At 35.4% G+C, this 16,875-nt stretch overlaps 3 protein-coding genes across 4 annotated transcripts in view; 2 read left to right on the top strand and 1 right to left on the bottom strand.

Moving 5' to 3' along the window:
• The first annotated feature begins 679 nt into the window (after positions 1 to 679).
• LOC107707692 (alpha-internexin-like) lies at positions 680 to 3,695 on the top strand. Its single transcript, XM_016511786.1, has 3 exons — positions 680 to 1,778; positions 2,863 to 2,987; positions 3,091 to 3,695. The coding sequence occupies exons 1-3, from the start codon at positions 717 to 719 to the stop codon at positions 3,299 to 3,301; spliced, it is 1,398 nt and encodes a 465-aa protein (XP_016367272.1). The 5' UTR covers positions 680 to 716; the 3' UTR covers positions 3,302 to 3,695.
• A 3,039-nt stretch (positions 3,696 to 6,734) lies between these two features.
• On the bottom strand, positions 6,735 to 12,883 carry LOC107707701 (polycomb group RING finger protein 6-like). Of its 2 annotated transcripts, XM_016511797.1 has the most exons (10): positions 12,559 to 12,883; positions 12,061 to 12,160; positions 11,845 to 11,941; positions 11,497 to 11,552; positions 11,322 to 11,381; positions 11,069 to 11,189; positions 10,310 to 10,337; positions 9,999 to 10,097; positions 7,616 to 7,702; positions 6,735 to 6,937 (listed from the first exon to the last, which is right to left on the bottom strand). In XM_016511797.1, the coding sequence occupies exons 1-10, from the start codon at positions 12,697 to 12,699 to the stop codon at positions 6,890 to 6,892; spliced, it is 837 nt and encodes a 278-aa protein (XP_016367283.1). In that variant the 5' UTR covers positions 12,700 to 12,883; the 3' UTR covers positions 6,735 to 6,889. The 2 variants fall into 2 exon arrangements, with proteins under 2 accessions (XP_016367283.1, XP_016367289.1); XM_016511803.1 differs by lacking the exons at positions 6,735 to 6,937; positions 7,616 to 7,702 and adding an exon at positions 9,509 to 9,874.
• A 685-nt stretch (positions 12,884 to 13,568) lies between these two features.
• LOC107708378 (RNA polymerase I and III subunit C) overlaps positions 13,569 to 16,875 on the top strand; it is a 6,028-nt gene continuing 2,721 nt past the window's right edge. The window contains exons 1-6 of the mRNA XM_016512580.1: positions 13,569 to 13,682; positions 13,918 to 13,989; positions 14,095 to 14,202; positions 14,335 to 14,467; positions 14,654 to 14,773; positions 16,412 to 16,564. Of these exons, the coding sequence (XP_016368066.1) occupies positions 13,599 to 13,682; positions 13,918 to 13,989; positions 14,095 to 14,202; positions 14,335 to 14,467; positions 14,654 to 14,773; positions 16,412 to 16,564 (670 nt within the window). The 5' untranslated portion in view covers positions 13,569 to 13,598. The remainder of the gene's footprint in view (positions 13,683 to 13,917; positions 13,990 to 14,094; positions 14,203 to 14,334; positions 14,468 to 14,653; positions 14,774 to 16,411; positions 16,565 to 16,875) is intronic.

The raw sequence follows: 16,875 nt of genomic DNA, 5'->3' as shown, positions 1-16,875 counted from the left end.
AAAAAAAAAAAAAAAAAAAAATCTTAAACCAGCCTGTTTTCCAACGGTTTCCCAAACCTTTTGTCTGTTTGCTGTTTTTAGAAAGCTTATAGCTTAAACCATCTAAAACCAGCAAACAATTCTGGGCTGGTTTGTCTTGCTTTTTTTCTAAGGACAATGACTAATTATTTATTCATTTATTTATTTTAATGAAATTATTGTATTCAAAATTAGTTTTGGGTACTTGTCATCTGGTCATTCTGGGAGACCAATTGGTTTGTTTGTTGTAAATATTGTAAAGGAAATAAATTCTGTGAATTAAACTACTGGGCTGAAGTATTTTTTGTTTGTAATGCAGTCTAAAATTGCATGGGCATCTAAAACATTTAATATAGCACAAAGAAATAAAAAAAATTCAGGATCCAAACAAGATCTTACATCAAGCCTAAATCGATTTAACTGTTAAATTTCGGGTGCATTCAACACTGCGCAAACCCGGACAGTTCCATCGACAAATAACAGTTTAAGCGGCCCAAAAATCTGTCCTTTGTGTGCAAATGTCAAACAAACCTGTTAAAAACATTACAATTAAATGAATGTTTTAATGGTCTGAAAAGGTTTATTCTCATCTTAAACTGTCACCACCAGTGGGAACATGACAGACTGTTGAATGGGACAGTCCGCCGGGTATATAATGGCAAGCACACCCATTTTAGACTCCTTTAGTTGTGACGAAGATGAGTTACGGATCAGACAACTACATGTCCTCATCCTATAGAAAGATATTCGGGGAAACCCCTCGTTTCACCGGTTCCACCCCTAGGATGAGCAATGTCTCCTCACGGAGCTCCATGTCTTCCAGCGGCTTCAGGTCCCACTCTCTCTCCCGCAGCAGCGCCTCTCCAGCGGGCTACTACAAGAGATCGGGCCGGTCATCGTCCTTCTCACCGGTGCATTTCGACAGCGTGGATTTCTCTCAAACAGCTGTGTTAAACAACGAGTTTAAAATCGTCCGAACCAATGAAAAGGAACAACTGCAGGGTCTCAATGACCGTTTCGCGATGTTTATCGAGAAGGTGCGCAATCTGGAGCAGCACAATAAAGTGCTGGAGACCGAACTCGTGAGTCTGCGCCAGAGGCAGAACGAGCCGTCCAGACTCGCTGACCTCTATCAGCAAGAGATCCGGGATCTGCGAGCCCAGGTGGACGAGCTGAACAATGAAAAATCGCACATTCTCATTGAACGAGATAATATCGAGGAAGACTTGCAGAAACTTCGAGGCAAGTTTGAGGATGAGATCCGAGTGCGCGAGGAGGCAGAGCAGACGCTCAGATCCTACAAGAAAGATGTGGATGATGCCACCATGGTGCGCGTGGACCTGGAGAGAAAGGTCGAGTCCCTCTTGGACGAGATCAATTTTCTGAGGAAGGTGCATGATGAAGAGGTGACGGAGTTGACTAGTATGATCCAGGCGGCCCAGATATCTGTGGAAGTGGAGTTATCCAAGCCGGATCTGACCTCGGCCCTCAAAGAGATCCGCGGGCAGTATGAAACCCTCGCGTCTAAGAACCTGCAGTCTGCTGAGGAATGGTACAAATCAAAGTTCGCCAGCCTCAACGAACAGGCCACCAGAACCAACGAGGCCATGAGAGCCACAAGAGAGGAGATCAACGACAACAGGCGACAACTACAGTCCAAAACCATTGAAATCGAAACCTTGCGAGGCACAAACGAGTCACTTGAGCGACAGATCCGCGAGATGGAAGATGCACACAATGCCGAGGTCGCAGCTTATCAGGTAGACACATAAAAATTATTACATATCATATTATGAAAATGTAACACAATTTAATTAAAAATATATATATTTAAAGAAGGAAAAAAGAGAAAAAAGTTCTCTATCTATCTATCTATCTATCTATCGTCTGTCTGTCTGTATATCTTTATAGGTAGACATAACTTAATTAAGCAATATTTTATTATTCTTGAAGAATCCACTAGAAGTTTTTGTCTTTTTACTTATTTTATAATTATATTATATATTATATATTTACATTTATTTTGTATTTATATTAATATATAAAGGAAAGCATGTGTTCTGGCTGGTTTTCAACATTTTTAATCAACTTTGCCTTAGTTGTTTTTAATAGTCCTGCAGCATGACAGAAATGTAAAGGTATAAATATTTAATGTAATCAGGCAATTCATATTAGGAGCTCATGAAAAATGTAAATTTAATAATTAGAAGAACTGTGAATTATACCACAGGACAGGACTGAAACGGTTTGAAATGGCTTGTCATGTAGCTGAGTGCTCTGTCCATGGTGCTGAACTAATCGCACATGAGAGGTGGCCGAGATTAATTCCACTAAGAAGAGTCTCTTAAAGAGGATTTTGCAAGGGAGGTTTCTGCAAGGTCATGTTCACTTGGTGAAAGAAATCCAAATGATAACCTCAGTTTATGTTTATATTAATGTGTTAGAACTTCTTGATGAGTTAGATGATTTACAAATGTGAATTAAGCACGCTGACATATAAAGTATCCAAATAATTTTGGCTTGAGGTTTTTCAGACATGATCTATATGACCTTTCATCTTTTGAAAGTGAAAGAAGTGCCAGTGTAAATCAGATTAGCTTCTTTGAACTTTATGCTGAGACAGCCAGTCAATGCCAAGAGATAAAGGTTCACATCAGCTTTTATAAGAAAGATCTAATTTAGGTGCTGAGCTAAATTAATTAATGGTCATGTGAATGAGAATAGTGCAAGCTGCTTTCAATGTGTTGCATTTCTTTATAAGAATTTTATTTTATGACAGGGACTACAGAATATTCTTGTACTAAGGCTAATATTGATTTATATTTTTAAAATCCCATTAACTAGGAAACAATTGGGCAGCTGGACCTTGATCTTAGAAATACTAAGAGTGAAATGGCCCGTCACCTCCGGGAGTATCAGGATCTTCTGAACGTCAAGATGGCGTTAGACATTGAAATTGCAGCATACAGGTAAAGCACCAATAACTCCACATTAATTGCACATTAAAAATAACGAATTCAGTGAGAATGAAAATAAATAAGAACTGACCAGTCGTCATTGATGTCCTCATAGAAAGCTACTGGAAGGTGAAGAAACCCACTTCAGTTCCGGGGTGACTTTCTCCAGCACACCCAGCATCACTTATGGGTATCAGAGCCGCTCTGCTTTCACCTCAACCCGCAATCCCAAAAAAGAGAAAGAAGAAGAGGGACACGGCAAACCCAAGGCAGGAGACAAGCGAGAGGAAAACACGGCAGAAACCGTTGTGATTAAGAAAGCATAAAAGAGTGATAATGTTAATGTTAACTCAAACTAGAATGTTACGGTTATTAAACCTATGCTTCTCTAGATAATTTCCCAGCAGTCTTTTGGGCGTTTGGCACAGTAATCACTGCTATTAGCTAAAAACTGCCAGTTGTTATTTATAGTCATTGGTAACATGTTTAAGATATTGTAATGGTGATATAATGTTTCAAAAACCATATCTACAAAATGCTGGTTTAATATTTTAGAACTTAGGCCTCAAATATTTCCTGTTTCTTAATTGTAGTTTCAGAGAGTATTTTAGTCCTGTTGATGGTGTTAGGGGTATAAATATGAACTTCAGTATTAAGGGATAACTAAGATATAGCCAGCATTAGCACTGATCCAATGATTATGGATAAATTCACATTTATGAAAAGAAAGCACAAAGTTTGTTGGAAAGCACTATGGCATATTACGAATAAGGGACCAAACCACTGAATTAACTGTTACACATGTATGCCTTAACCACAATAAAGTCAATAATGGAAATGTTTTAGTAATGTTTTTGTTTTTATTCATAAATAACTCTCAACATCACTAATCTTATCTGTCCCATATCGTTAAATGTGCATGCTTTTAATGCTACTACACTGCACTTAATGAGTTTCATTTAAAATAACTAAATAGTTTTAATTCAGTATATTTGAAAGTGAAATTTATTCCTGTGATGACAATGCTAAGTCTTCAGTGTCACATGATCCTTCAGAAATCATTCTAATCTGATGTGGTGCTAAAGTACATTTATTATTATTACTATTCATATTGAAAACAGCTGTGCTGCCTTACATTTTTGTGGAATCTGTGGAACAGCATTTATTTGAAATGTAAATATATCTGTTGAAAAAAAAATTACAGAAAAATCTTACTGGCCCCAAACTCTTAAAAATGTGTGTTTATGTAATTCTCTAAATTGCATTACCAAAGCACAAAGTTTGTTGGAAAGCACTATGGCATATTACGAATAAGGGACCAAACCACTGAATTAACTGTTACACATGTATGCCTTAACCACAATAAAGTCAATAATGGAAATGTTTTAGTAATGTTTTTGTTTTTATTCATAAATAACTCTCAACATCACTAATCTTATCTGTCCCATATCGTTAAATGTGCATGCTTTTAATGCTACTACACTGCACTTAATGAGTTTCATTTAAAATAACTAAATAGTTTTAATTCAGTATATTTGAAAGTGAAATTTATTCCTGTGATGACAATGCTAAGTCTTCAGTGTCACATGATCCTTCAGAAATCATTCTAATCTGATGTGGTGCTAAAGTACATTTATTATTATTACTATTCATATTGAAAACAGCTGTGCTGCCTTACATTTTTGTGGAATCTGTGGAACAGCATTTATTTGAAATGTAAATATATCTGTTGAAAAAAAAATTACAGAAAAATCTTACTGGCCCCAAACTCTTAAAAATGTGTTTATGTAATTCTCTAAATTGCATTACCCTGTTCCGTGTCAGAAAGATTACCTCCTATCTAAAGGCTAATGGATTCCTTCTTTCTCCACAAAAAATAGAGGGAGAATTTAAAGATATAATTGATTATATCCTCCCCTCCACTCAGTCACATTGCTTCTGCTTTGTGTTGTTCCGAAAGACTGTCAATCACTGAAAAATATGGCAGATGCCCTTTCAAGAGTCACTGTCTTGTTAGAAAAAGGTCAGTAAATTCCCTTTATAATCACCAAGACAGCACTGGATCTAATAAAAAAAAATCATGAATAAGGTAAAAAGAGCCATAGATACATTAAATTAGACACATCAGTGGTTAATATTATATCCTCACTAGTAAAATCTTAAAAAGCAACATCAACTGAACGCAAACTAGCTAGGCTTAGATTTAAACAAGCTTGTACCTGCAATCCTACACTGTCATAAACAATATCTGAACCTTAATGTGATGTAGCATGCAGGCATGAAATCATGCAGGGTGTTTGAGGCGGTTTCCTTGGAAACCAATTTCAACAGTCCCCGCTGGTTAGTGAGAAGCATCTCTCTATCCTTCCTCTCTCTCTTACACTGAGCCTCAGACTCTCGAGTTGTTTGTGATAATGGCTTTAACCATACAGGTGACTAACATTACATGAGGTGAAAGATGCTTCCTAACATTTAGGCTAATCTAATATTTTTTTGTGTAAATAATAAGACAGTGTCTTAATTTGAAATCAGCAGCACACAAACACAAAATCAGAGTGGGTCATAAAATATTTCCCAAAACTAAAAAGATGACTAAATGAAAAGGGACACAATATTTGCATAGTGTTTATATGTGTCTGGCCATGCACAGTTTAACATTTAGTTGTAAAGCTGTTTTAAAAATGAAGAACACTTCAGTTACAATATTGCAAAAGTTATATATATATATATATATATATATATACATATACATATATATATATATATATATCCCAAAGGCCCTGAAATAACACAATATGGCTCAACAAATACATAACAATTTAAATCTAAAATGAACAAAGACACAAACACTTAAACGCCTTGCAAGAGTTAAGAGTTTTTAACACTTAAAAATGTAGGTACTGTCCAGGTACTTAAGTGAATTATTTCTTTCAAAGTACTGATTTACTTTTTGTCAGCTGAACTAGAGGCACAACAAAACTAAGCAATAAAATTCATGTTAAAACAATATATTCTCAGAAACAAGGTGTAATTACTTTGTGCTTTTCTTAGTAAACATAAAAGAGAATTTACAGAACCTTTACAGTTGTGGAAATTGTAACCAAAAATCAACCAACCAACCAACCAACCAACCAACCAACCAAACAAACAAACAAACAAACAAACAAACAAACAGTATCTTCTGGAAATGGCTAATGTTTTGGATGTAGCTCTAATGTCTCTTAATGCATTTGCTCAAAGAATGCTGACATATTCTTAATCTGTTTGAGCAGAAGGTAACCGGGAAGACAAAGGATCACTGCATAGAACTGTTATGATCAAATTCAGTTTAGCCCTTGAAATAAAACCACTACACAATGTAGTTTTCACAGTAGCTGGTCTTTCTGTGTCTTCCCTCTTTACTGAGCAGGTAGAACGAGTCCGAAATGCAGAACCAGCATGCCATCCTAAAAAGGGAAAATAAGAAATGTGGGTATTAAGGAATGCAGCATTTAGACTACTGTTTTTTTATTACTGTGAAATGCTATTTTGAGAGACAGCAGCACTTGAAGCTGCAGGTAAGGCTCTAATGTAATGCTGTGTGAAGGGTGAGACAGGAACTGTGTAGGGCGCCTGTTTTTCACACTTATTAACAGCTTACACGAGGCTCATTCTCTCTAAAAACTTCTCAATGATACTTCTACTGACTGAACAACCCTTAAAGGGATAGTTCACCCCAAAAAATAACATTTTGTCTCTTAATGCATTTGCTCAAAGAATGCTGACATATTCTTAATCTGTTTGAGCAGAAGGTAACCGGGAAGACAAAGGATCACTGCATAGAACTGTTATGATCAAATTCAGTTTAGCCCTTGAAATAAAACCACTACACAATGTAGTTTTCACAGTAGCTGGTCTTTCTGTGTCTTCCCTCTTTACTGAGCAGGTAGAACGAGTCCGAAATGCAGAACCAGCATGCCATCCTAAAAAGGGAAAATAAGAAATGTGGGTATTAAGGAATGCAGCATTTAGACTACTGTTTTTTTATTACTGTGAAATGCTATTTTGAGAGACAGCAGCACTTGAAGCTGCAGGTAAGGCTCTAATGTAATGCTGTGTGAAGGGTGAGACAGGAACTGTGTAGGGCGCCTGTTTTTCACACTTATTAACAGCTTACACGAGGCTCATTCTCTCTAAAAACTTCTCAATGATACTTCTACTGACTGAACAACCCTTAAAGGGATAGTTCACCCCCAAAAATAACATTTTGTCATTTACTCACTCTCAACAAGTTCCAAACCTGCACGAGTTTTTTTTTCTTCTGTTGAACATAAAAGAAGATATTTTCAACAGCTGCTGGTTGACTTTCAAAGTAGGATAAAAAAAAATTGTATGGAAGTCAATGGGGAACAGAAACTGTTTGGTTACCCACATTCTTTAAAATCTCTTCTTTTGTGTTCAACAGAAGAAATAAAGTCATACAGGTTTGGAAATACATGACAATGAGTAAATGATGACAGAATTTACATTTTTGGATGGACTATCCCTTTAAACATTTCTTTGTGCCTCCAGCTGTTTTATTTTTTGATAAAAAAGAAAAAAAAAGAAAAAAATAACATAAAAAGCAAAAATATGAAAGATACATTATATCAGACACCCACCTGCAATGCATTTTTTCCCATGGTGTTACAAACTTCTCTCAAAGACTGGCATTGCTCAAGAAGATGCTCTCCACACACAACATCAACCTGCCAAATAAAGCAGAATGTAAATGTTCAAGTAAGTGATGCAAGTCTGTTTTTTTCTATCTGTCATATCATCTATGCCAATGCTTTTAGCCTAATCACTTTAGAAAAGTAATAGCACACCTTCCCTCAAAACACTGCATGTTTTGAAGTATCATTCCTGACCATAGCACAATGCCAAAGTTGAATACTGAGAAAAAACCTTCACAACAAAAGAAGTAATATGAGCAATGGAAATAGGGATTCTTGCCTTAGCAAACATTACTTATAAAAGATGTTGGATTCCAGTGGGTTCAAACTTTTTAGAGGAGTGCTTTTTCTCAGTGACCCTAAAATGCCAGGTGGAAATGCATTTCAAGCCTCCATATGAATATAAAATACAGCCTCAGTGTATTCCCAAATTGATTAGACAATTTTTAGAGTCTAGTATGTGGAGCAGGGCACAACGGGCCATCCTGGAGCGAAGCACACAAACCCTGGTGTCTCCTCTTTCACCTCTGTCCCAGTAGATGTCCCTGGCACTATGAGGTGTTCCTCACAAGGCCAGATCAGTCTTAGCTAATCAACACTGAGTGCCTGGACGCCAGGAAAAAACCCTTAAGCCAGTAATCCAGATACGACTGTTAGCCTTACAACATGCAAGCAGCCTTTACTAAGAACTGCTGCATGTGACCATAGATCAGAATACTGCAATTAATGTTAATTACTAGTGCTGTCAAACGATTAATCGCATCCAAAATAAAAGTTTTTGTTCACATAATATATGTGTGTGTACTGTGTATATTTATTATGCATATATAAATACAAACACATGTATTTATATATTTAAGAAAAATATGTTGTTTATATATACATATTTATATATAATATAAATATATACATGTAAATATTTTCAAAATATATAATGTATGTGTGTGCTTTTATATATACATAATAAATATACAAAGTACACACACATTATGTAAACAAAAACTTTTATTTTGGATGCGATTAATCATTTGATTTAATCATTTCACAAACGAAAAAGCAAAAATGAGAAGCTTTATAGTATATTTTATAATAGTATATTAATTCTGAATAAAACTTTGAGCTGTCATGGCAACAAAATTGTAAAATTTTAAATTTTGACTCACAGTAATCAAGTAAGGAGGGACAAATGGAAATTCATATTTGTGGTAAATAACATTATGCTTAACCTGAATTGAACCCAGAATATATCTTTAAAATGCCCCAAATCACATGCATACATACTATGAACAATCAGCAATGAAAATAATGTAAATAAGTATATTTCTGTGAAGCTGTTGTATGTGGCTTAAAGTTTAATGTTACACTTTATTTTAAGGTGTCCTTGTTACAATGTAATTATACAGTTAAGTACTGGGTAATATTAATTACCAACATATACTTACTATAGAGTTAGGATTAGGGTTAGAGTTTGGTTTAGATACTTGTAATTATGTAAAGCATGTCAACATATTCCGTTACACCAAATACACAAAATAATGATCTTTAAAAAAGCATCATATGACCCCTTTAACTCTTATTACTATAGTAGGTACATGCAACATACAGTATGCAACAAGGACACTAAAATAAAAAAAAAAGTGTTACCAGTTAAAAATATGGCTCTCAAATTGGAGACGTCTGTGTCAGTCTGCAGAAATAAATAAATATATATTATATATAAAACAGCACTAGATTTTATTTTCAAACATAATCACTGTTATTCACAACCACAGACAGTCATTTCTATGCTCGACTGAGCTGTGGTTATTTTCAAGGACTCAAATCCTTATCCAGAACTGGGATTAGGGGGAAAATAATTAAACAGCAACGTGGCAGGACTGTGAAGTGTGACAGAGTCACTGAAGTGTTCAGAGGGAAAGGGAACATCCAAATAACATCATTTCTTTAATCACACTTTTACATGATAACCTCATTGTGGAAACCCTAAAGACAAGGAGTGATTTTGCTGAATTTAGTCCACTAAGGAGAGAAAAAAAAAAACAATTTTGCATCAAATGACTCAGCATATCTTTGCTCTGTGTGAAGGGTGGTGTCCGATTCCTGTCAGTATGAATTATTGAGCGACTGACACAGCTGGGGGGTGCTCACCCCACATATCTTTCAGACCTCTGACACTGCTGACCGTCTGAGGCAGGATTTATGCGTCTGGTTTAATGAAAACAAGCCATTTAAGACCAAGACCTTACCCTTATACATAATGTGGTTTATGATTCACAATACACAAAAACTGTGGGTGAGAAAGATAAAGGGGAGAAAATCTATATTTCACCTTGCAGTTTTGACTCAGTTCCATCTTCCTCCTGATAAAAAGCTCCACATGACGGACAGTGGCTTCCCCTGACACACGCACATACTTCCTCTCAAGGGGCTTGAGGGTGAAAATATCATCAGGATATTAAAAATGAAAAAACAGCCAGGCCTACAGTACAATTTCAGCTCAATTCTACACAATGATTCAAGTGTATATATTAAGTACAAATAATATTGCAATGTGTTTCCTGAATATAAAGTACATACATTGTTTTGTGTGAGCAAAATACAAATATCAATACTGCAATACTGACAAAATATGAACATTACCTTATAGTTCTCAATACCCTTTTCAGCTCTGTAAATCAACGATACGTAAAAATAAAGGTTAGATGAAACATTAACAGATTACATATTTTGTGTTTCTGCAACAACAAATCGAATAATTTATAAATAATAGGCGGGCATTTATAATTGTGCAATATCAGATTTCAACCCAAAAAAAAAGCACATGGCAAATGATTCTCAATCAGGGGGATCAAGGGGGAACATCAAGATACAAAAAATAACTATTGTTTTTACTGAAGACCATACAGAATATTCTGAAAAACAAAAAAATGAATCACTGTTAAGTAATGCAATGAATAAACAATCAGTTCTATTGATAAAAAAATTAAAACAATAAGACTTACAGCAGAAATATCAGATAAAATATCTTAGCCAATAAGAAGGGTCTTTGAATATTGCTGTGGACAATGGGAGGCCTTTCAATCAAAAAGGCTGAAAATCATGGCTTTAAGGAGTCTTTTGATTTTTGACTGTTTAGCTCCATCTAGTGATGATACACAACATAACTCATCTAGCGTTCAGAAAGATTCAATTCAACATGAAATCAAAATTTACCCTATTTACCTCCTAATGCATGTTCCAGGTCAATTTGAAAGATTCAGTGGGGCGTGTTATTGAAAAAAAAAACACCTGTCTTTGCTTCTTTTTAAAAAAAAAAAAGTCTACATAAAGTCAGCTGAAAGCTCTAGAAACTGAATGACATCACTGATATAAGTATAATAACAAATCAACATTACTGACCCCACAAACTCCAACATCAGAGACACATCTAGCTCTGAGGGAATAGTAAAAACAGACTGAGGCAGCATGTCTTTCTTCTGTCTCTGAGGTAGCTTCCATGGGTATGTAGCTGGAGATGCCACTGGGGGGGAAAAAGAGAGAGAAAAGATTGCATCATAAGTACATTAAAATAATATTACTAAGCCTCACCTATGTACTAAAATGCACTTATATTCAAAGAATAAACTTCAGGAGAGTGATTGCATGAACAAACCTGGCTTAGGAACGTCAAGCCCTCTCCGTTTATAAAATGCATATATTCGCGACTTTTCATCTGAAGAAGAAAAAACAACAACATATTTTCTGTGAAATGCTTCTCACATATATTTAAAAAATCAGAATGGGACAACACAAGTGCAACAAGAAAGAGTTCAACAAACTACACGAACCTTCTTCCAAATATGGAACCATCTTGAAAACAATGTCTTGTAATTGCCTGTCAGATCTAAAAGAGAAAAAGGGAAGAAATTTGACTCTCATGTTAAAACATGATCAGTAATTAAAACACTAAAGCATATAAGAAACCCTAAAGACCCTGGGACATATGTGAGGCTGTTATTGCTAGGCAGCAGTAATTAGACACAAGAGATGGTTTCGAACATAACAGCTAGACTAAATCTCTAGTGACAGACCAAAACCGGTAAACAACACAACGCCCTATACGCAAAGTTTGCCAAAGTTGAAATTGACAAGAACAATACATTAATAAAAAAAGACATCAACAAAACTAAAGTTACCTGATACTGTACAGTGGCTGTGTCTGGTGCACAACAATGGAGCAGTTAGGACACCTGTTGCTGTAGAAAAAGTGCTTGACAATGCAGCTCTTACAAACTGTGAAGGGGGAAATAAACAGGCATGACGCCAAACACTGTACAAATCACAGATTACATGAAAATATGAAAAAACAAAATCAATTTATACCACTACATTGGTGGGAAATGTGCACTTACAAGTGTGAAGACACTCTGTGATGGTGGTGGCATCAATGAAAAATCCATTGCAGAGGGCACAGCGAATATAGGGATAAAATTCCCTAAGATGCAAGGAGCGCTTTAAAGAAAACAAACAGTAATTAAACATTAAAGTAAAAAAATATATACATAAATATATATACACACACACACACACACACATACATATATATATATGTGTGTGTAAAGATCTGTTTTTAAACATAAGTGTATACAATACTCTCATACATATTCATATAATTATTCACATTAACCCATATACCTCATTTAAACGCTCATATGCAACTTACACATGAGTAAGTTTAAGTATATAAGTACAAGTAGTATTTATATACGTATATTTTATTTACATATAAAACATACACAAACATATTTATTAGTCGATTAATTATTATATGCGATATAACAACGTATAGCCTACAAGTTCAAGTAGTTTAGAAATAAAAACTGGATTAATTTGTTGATTTAGTTTTGCACCTCGTCGTCAGGATGTGTTTCGTGAGTTCTCTGGCTGTGGTCGGAGTCACGGCGCTCATCCTCTCCGCTGAGGGAAGCGTCTGTCCGAGAGCACCCACGCGTGGATCCCTCCTCCACAACTCTGTCCACAGTTCCGTCCATAGCGCACTCAAAGAGCGAAGCCCTCAAAACAACTGCAGGAGAACAACTACGGATGCCTGTCTGCTCTCTCTGTAGTGGTTGGATGACTTCATTCAAGATCAATCGCGAATAGTAAATTTCAGACACAAGTTTAGAAACACTTCAATCTACTTGTGCACCTTCACGGTGAGCGCGCAATACTCCAGTGACGCAGTTTAATGAGGCTAGAATAAAAGTCCTCACAGGAACGAATAAATAAATGGTTAAAAAAATATAACATAAAAATGTATAAATAAAGATACAAATGATTACTGCAAAAAGTATTACAAAATATATGTATATTAGTAGTTCGCTCATCTACTTGACTCATCCAGGCCACAGAATTAGATATTCTGGGGCATCTGACATTACATATGACAATTAAGTAAAAAATAAATAATAATAATAATAAATATAATAATAATAATTTGACAAGCTTTAACTGAACATGCCATTTGTTTTCTTGAACTGCATCAACACAGAATATTTAGAAAAATAATAAATATAATATGTTTCATCGTAGTTAAAATAGAACACGTTGGGGAAAAAAACTAAAACATTGTTTTAATGGCTCTGGTGAAAATACACACCACAAAGTCGACATATTCGCATACCTTATATAGGATTGTGAACAGTTTATAAGAGTTTTATCGATAAGAAATATTGAACGGCTTAAATAACGACAAAGCAATGCATTCATTGAAACTTATATTATATAACTGCCTATTTTTATTTTTTTTATCTAGGTTAATGTTAAGTTTTTGCCTTTCTTATATTTAGTATGTGTATTTATAAAGCATTATTAATACAACAATGGTGAAATTTATTTTCGAGTGGAGTTTTTGAATGGGAGTTCTAGCCTCTACCGGCGCAAGAGAGGCATGACAGCAAAGATGGCGGCGCCTATGAGCAACGTGGATGAAATTCGTGATAGAGTAATATTGGGTGAATTTGGCGTAAAAAATGTAAGTTATGACCTTTGTGGGATATTTATATAGTATTCAGTGTATGTTTATGTCTATACAGACTGTTTCATTGCCAATATAAGTGTCAATTATTTAATAATAATGTCGTGCAGGTTTCTTCGTACACGAACTGCAGTGATTGTTGTTTATTAGCTTTATATGATAAAATCATTATTGTTTATTAAAATTTATTCCCGTAAGCTACATATGTAAGTATTATGTACTATATTTACAGGTCCATACTACAGATTATCCAGGAAATTACCCTGGTTACGATGACACATGGGATTTGGAAAAATTCAAAAAGGTGTGTGAAATGCACAAGCTGTCTTTTATTAAAATGAATGTAGTCGCTGCTAAGTCGGGTTTTTTTACGTGATTGACAAAAAATGGTGTAACTTTATTCTTGTAGAATTTCAGGATCGATATAGTTCATTCGGATGAGAACCTGTTGGAGTTTGATATGATTGGAATAGACGCTGCCATCGCCAATGCTTTTCGCCGTATATTACTGGCTGAGGTATGTTTGATGATGTTTTGTCCGTGGTGTCTGCTTGTGTACATGTTATATTACCATCATCATGAGCTGCTTTTGAAACGGGATCTGATAGTCATCTTGTGTTTTTCGTCCTCATCTCATTTGAAAATTAAGGTCCCAACAATGGCCATCGAAAAAGCCTTCATTTACAATAACACCTCGATCATTCAGGATGAGATTCTAGCTCATAGACTTGGTCTTGTGCCCATAAAAGCAGATCCTCGTCTTTTTGAGTACAGGAATCCAGGTAAGTAACATTACATTCAGGACTCACAATATTCTTGTTTTACTTTAAAACGACAGACAAATGTATTTGTCTTGAGGAAAGTAGTTTATGTAATGGTCTCACAAATGCCAGCACTGACTGAAGCTGTTAAAGACTGTTTATTATTATTTTTCACATACTAATGTAAATGTGGGTTGTGTTTGTCAGAGGATCAGGAAGGCACCGAAATTGACACAATTCAACTTCAGCTGAAGGTAAAATGCACCAGGAATCCTAGAGCCCCTAAAGACTCTTCAGATCCCAAGGAGTTATATCTCAATCACATGGGTGAGTAAAGTATGGTTACCTTATTTTAATTAAGCTTTTTTAGATGTCAAAATTAAACTTTTTTCCCCCATTAGGTTTCCATTATAATCATCTTTTTTTTTAATCAATTATCCACACTTTTTCTGGTCCATTAAAGTTTTAAAATATGATTGTGATGTCAAATGCAATTTAAAAAAAGCTCCAGGTTTGCTGTGGGTTTTTGTATTGCTGCACAATTTGGCCAACAATCTTGCTATTTATGCCTATCAAATAATTAAAAGAATAATTATTAATAAATAATGAATAATAAATAATACTAGGGCTGCCCTCGATTAAGGATTTTTCTGGTCAACCAGTAGTCGTTCATTTTAAGCATTGGGCGACTAATCGCACGTTTATTAATAAACAATTTAAATCATTATAATGAGCCTTTAATTGCCTGCATAGCCTTATAAGCGCTAAAGCACACACTTAAAGCTTGCCACAGCGCACCGGCAGAAGTAATGATTATGAATGTGTCAGGGAAAAACAGTAAGGAGACTGCATTAACATTTTAATAATTCACTGATAACGCTCAAGTTCATTGAAACCGAGACGGCAGAAAGCGCATCCTGTTTGCTTTCATTATTTTACAAAAACGCGTTTTGTTGTTATTGTGAGTGCACACAAATAAAAGTGGAATCTTTACAGATTTGAAAGATGTAATACTCTTATCTGTATGAGCAAAAATGAGGGAGTATTTTAAGAACAACTGAGCGCACTGGCGCTCCATCTGTCCTGCAGTGAGCACTACTGTTCAGCTTCCACACTCCGCACAGACACTGAATAGTGCACATTTCTCTAGGTTAAACATTAGATTGAGCGGCTATGTAATGTTGTTAATACTTACATATTTCAGATGATAAGCCATATTTGAGGTCGATGAATGATATCGGTCCGTCATGAACTGCGTGACTTCGCCTGTGGATTTTATTTATTTATTTATTTTCTGTGACTAATAACATTTTGGTCGACTAACGATTAGTTGACTATTAGGGGGCAGCCCTAGATAATACTGCTTAACTTAAAATGACAATTTTTTAATTGAAGTCTTAATTTCTTAATTTTTCGATGTTTAGAACCGCAGGGGGCCCTTAAAGCTTCTCATTTGTTGACAACAACCTGTTTATAACCACTTCTCATTACAGGTTTGAGAAGTTGGTTGCCGCATATTGTGTTCTCAAATGTTATAAGTGACCCAAACTCAGAACTAAAATGCTGGATCATGAGCTGCTTGCATGTAAATTAATGCAGAGCTGCACTTCTCTCTAAAACTTTTGTCTTATTAAATCACAGATTTTGCAGTTTGATAAGCACACTAAACGATTTCATAGCTTAATCCGTTTCGTTTAAATTATTTGTGCAGCCCTACATGCAATACTGAAGATGTAAGGCAGAATGCTAATGTTTCAGTCACCATTCACTTTCCTTGTGTGGAAAAAAAGATGCAATGAAATTAAAAGGTGAGGTGGCTTAGACTGCCTACCATCTCATTTTGTGTTCCCAGTAAAAAGTACAAGTTTGGAACAACATGCATATTATTTGCTAACCATGGCAAAACATTCTGTTTATCACGGTCCTGTTTACAGTATGTCACTGAAGTCTTGTGTTTGGTTTCAGTCTACTCAGGTGACATAAAATGGCTCCCAATTGGAAACCAAGCCGATGTGTTTGCAGATGCCAAGATTGGTCCTGTGCATGGGGACATTCTCCTGGCACAACTTCGACCAGGGCAGGAACTTGATATAGTCATGCACTGTGTCAAAGGAATAGGTAAGTAATATAAGAGGCCCCTGACCAAATAGCTCTTTGATTTCCAGTGAGCCATATGTATTTTAGTTAGTTAATATAACTCCAATGTCCAGTCCCTAGTTTCCTGTATACAGGTTCATCTCAATAAATTAGAATGTCGTGGAAAAGTTCATTTATTTCAGTAATTCAACTCAAATTGTGAAACTCGTGTATTAAATAAATTCAATGCACACAGACTGAAGTAGTTTAAGTCTTTGGTTCTTTTAATTGTGTTGATTTTGGCTCACATTTAACAAAAACCAACCAATTCACTATCTCAACAAATTAGAAAA

The sequence above is a fragment of the Sinocyclocheilus rhinocerous genome, unplaced genomic scaffold, assembly GCF_001515625.1.
Source record: "Sinocyclocheilus rhinocerous isolate Xijiao unplaced genomic scaffold, SAMN03320098_v1.1 scaffold1243, whole genome shotgun sequence".
NCBI classification, from domain to species: Eukaryota; Metazoa; Chordata; class Actinopteri; order Cypriniformes; family Cyprinidae; genus Sinocyclocheilus; species Sinocyclocheilus rhinocerous.
This window is presented reverse-complemented; position numbering and strand designations above follow the sequence as displayed.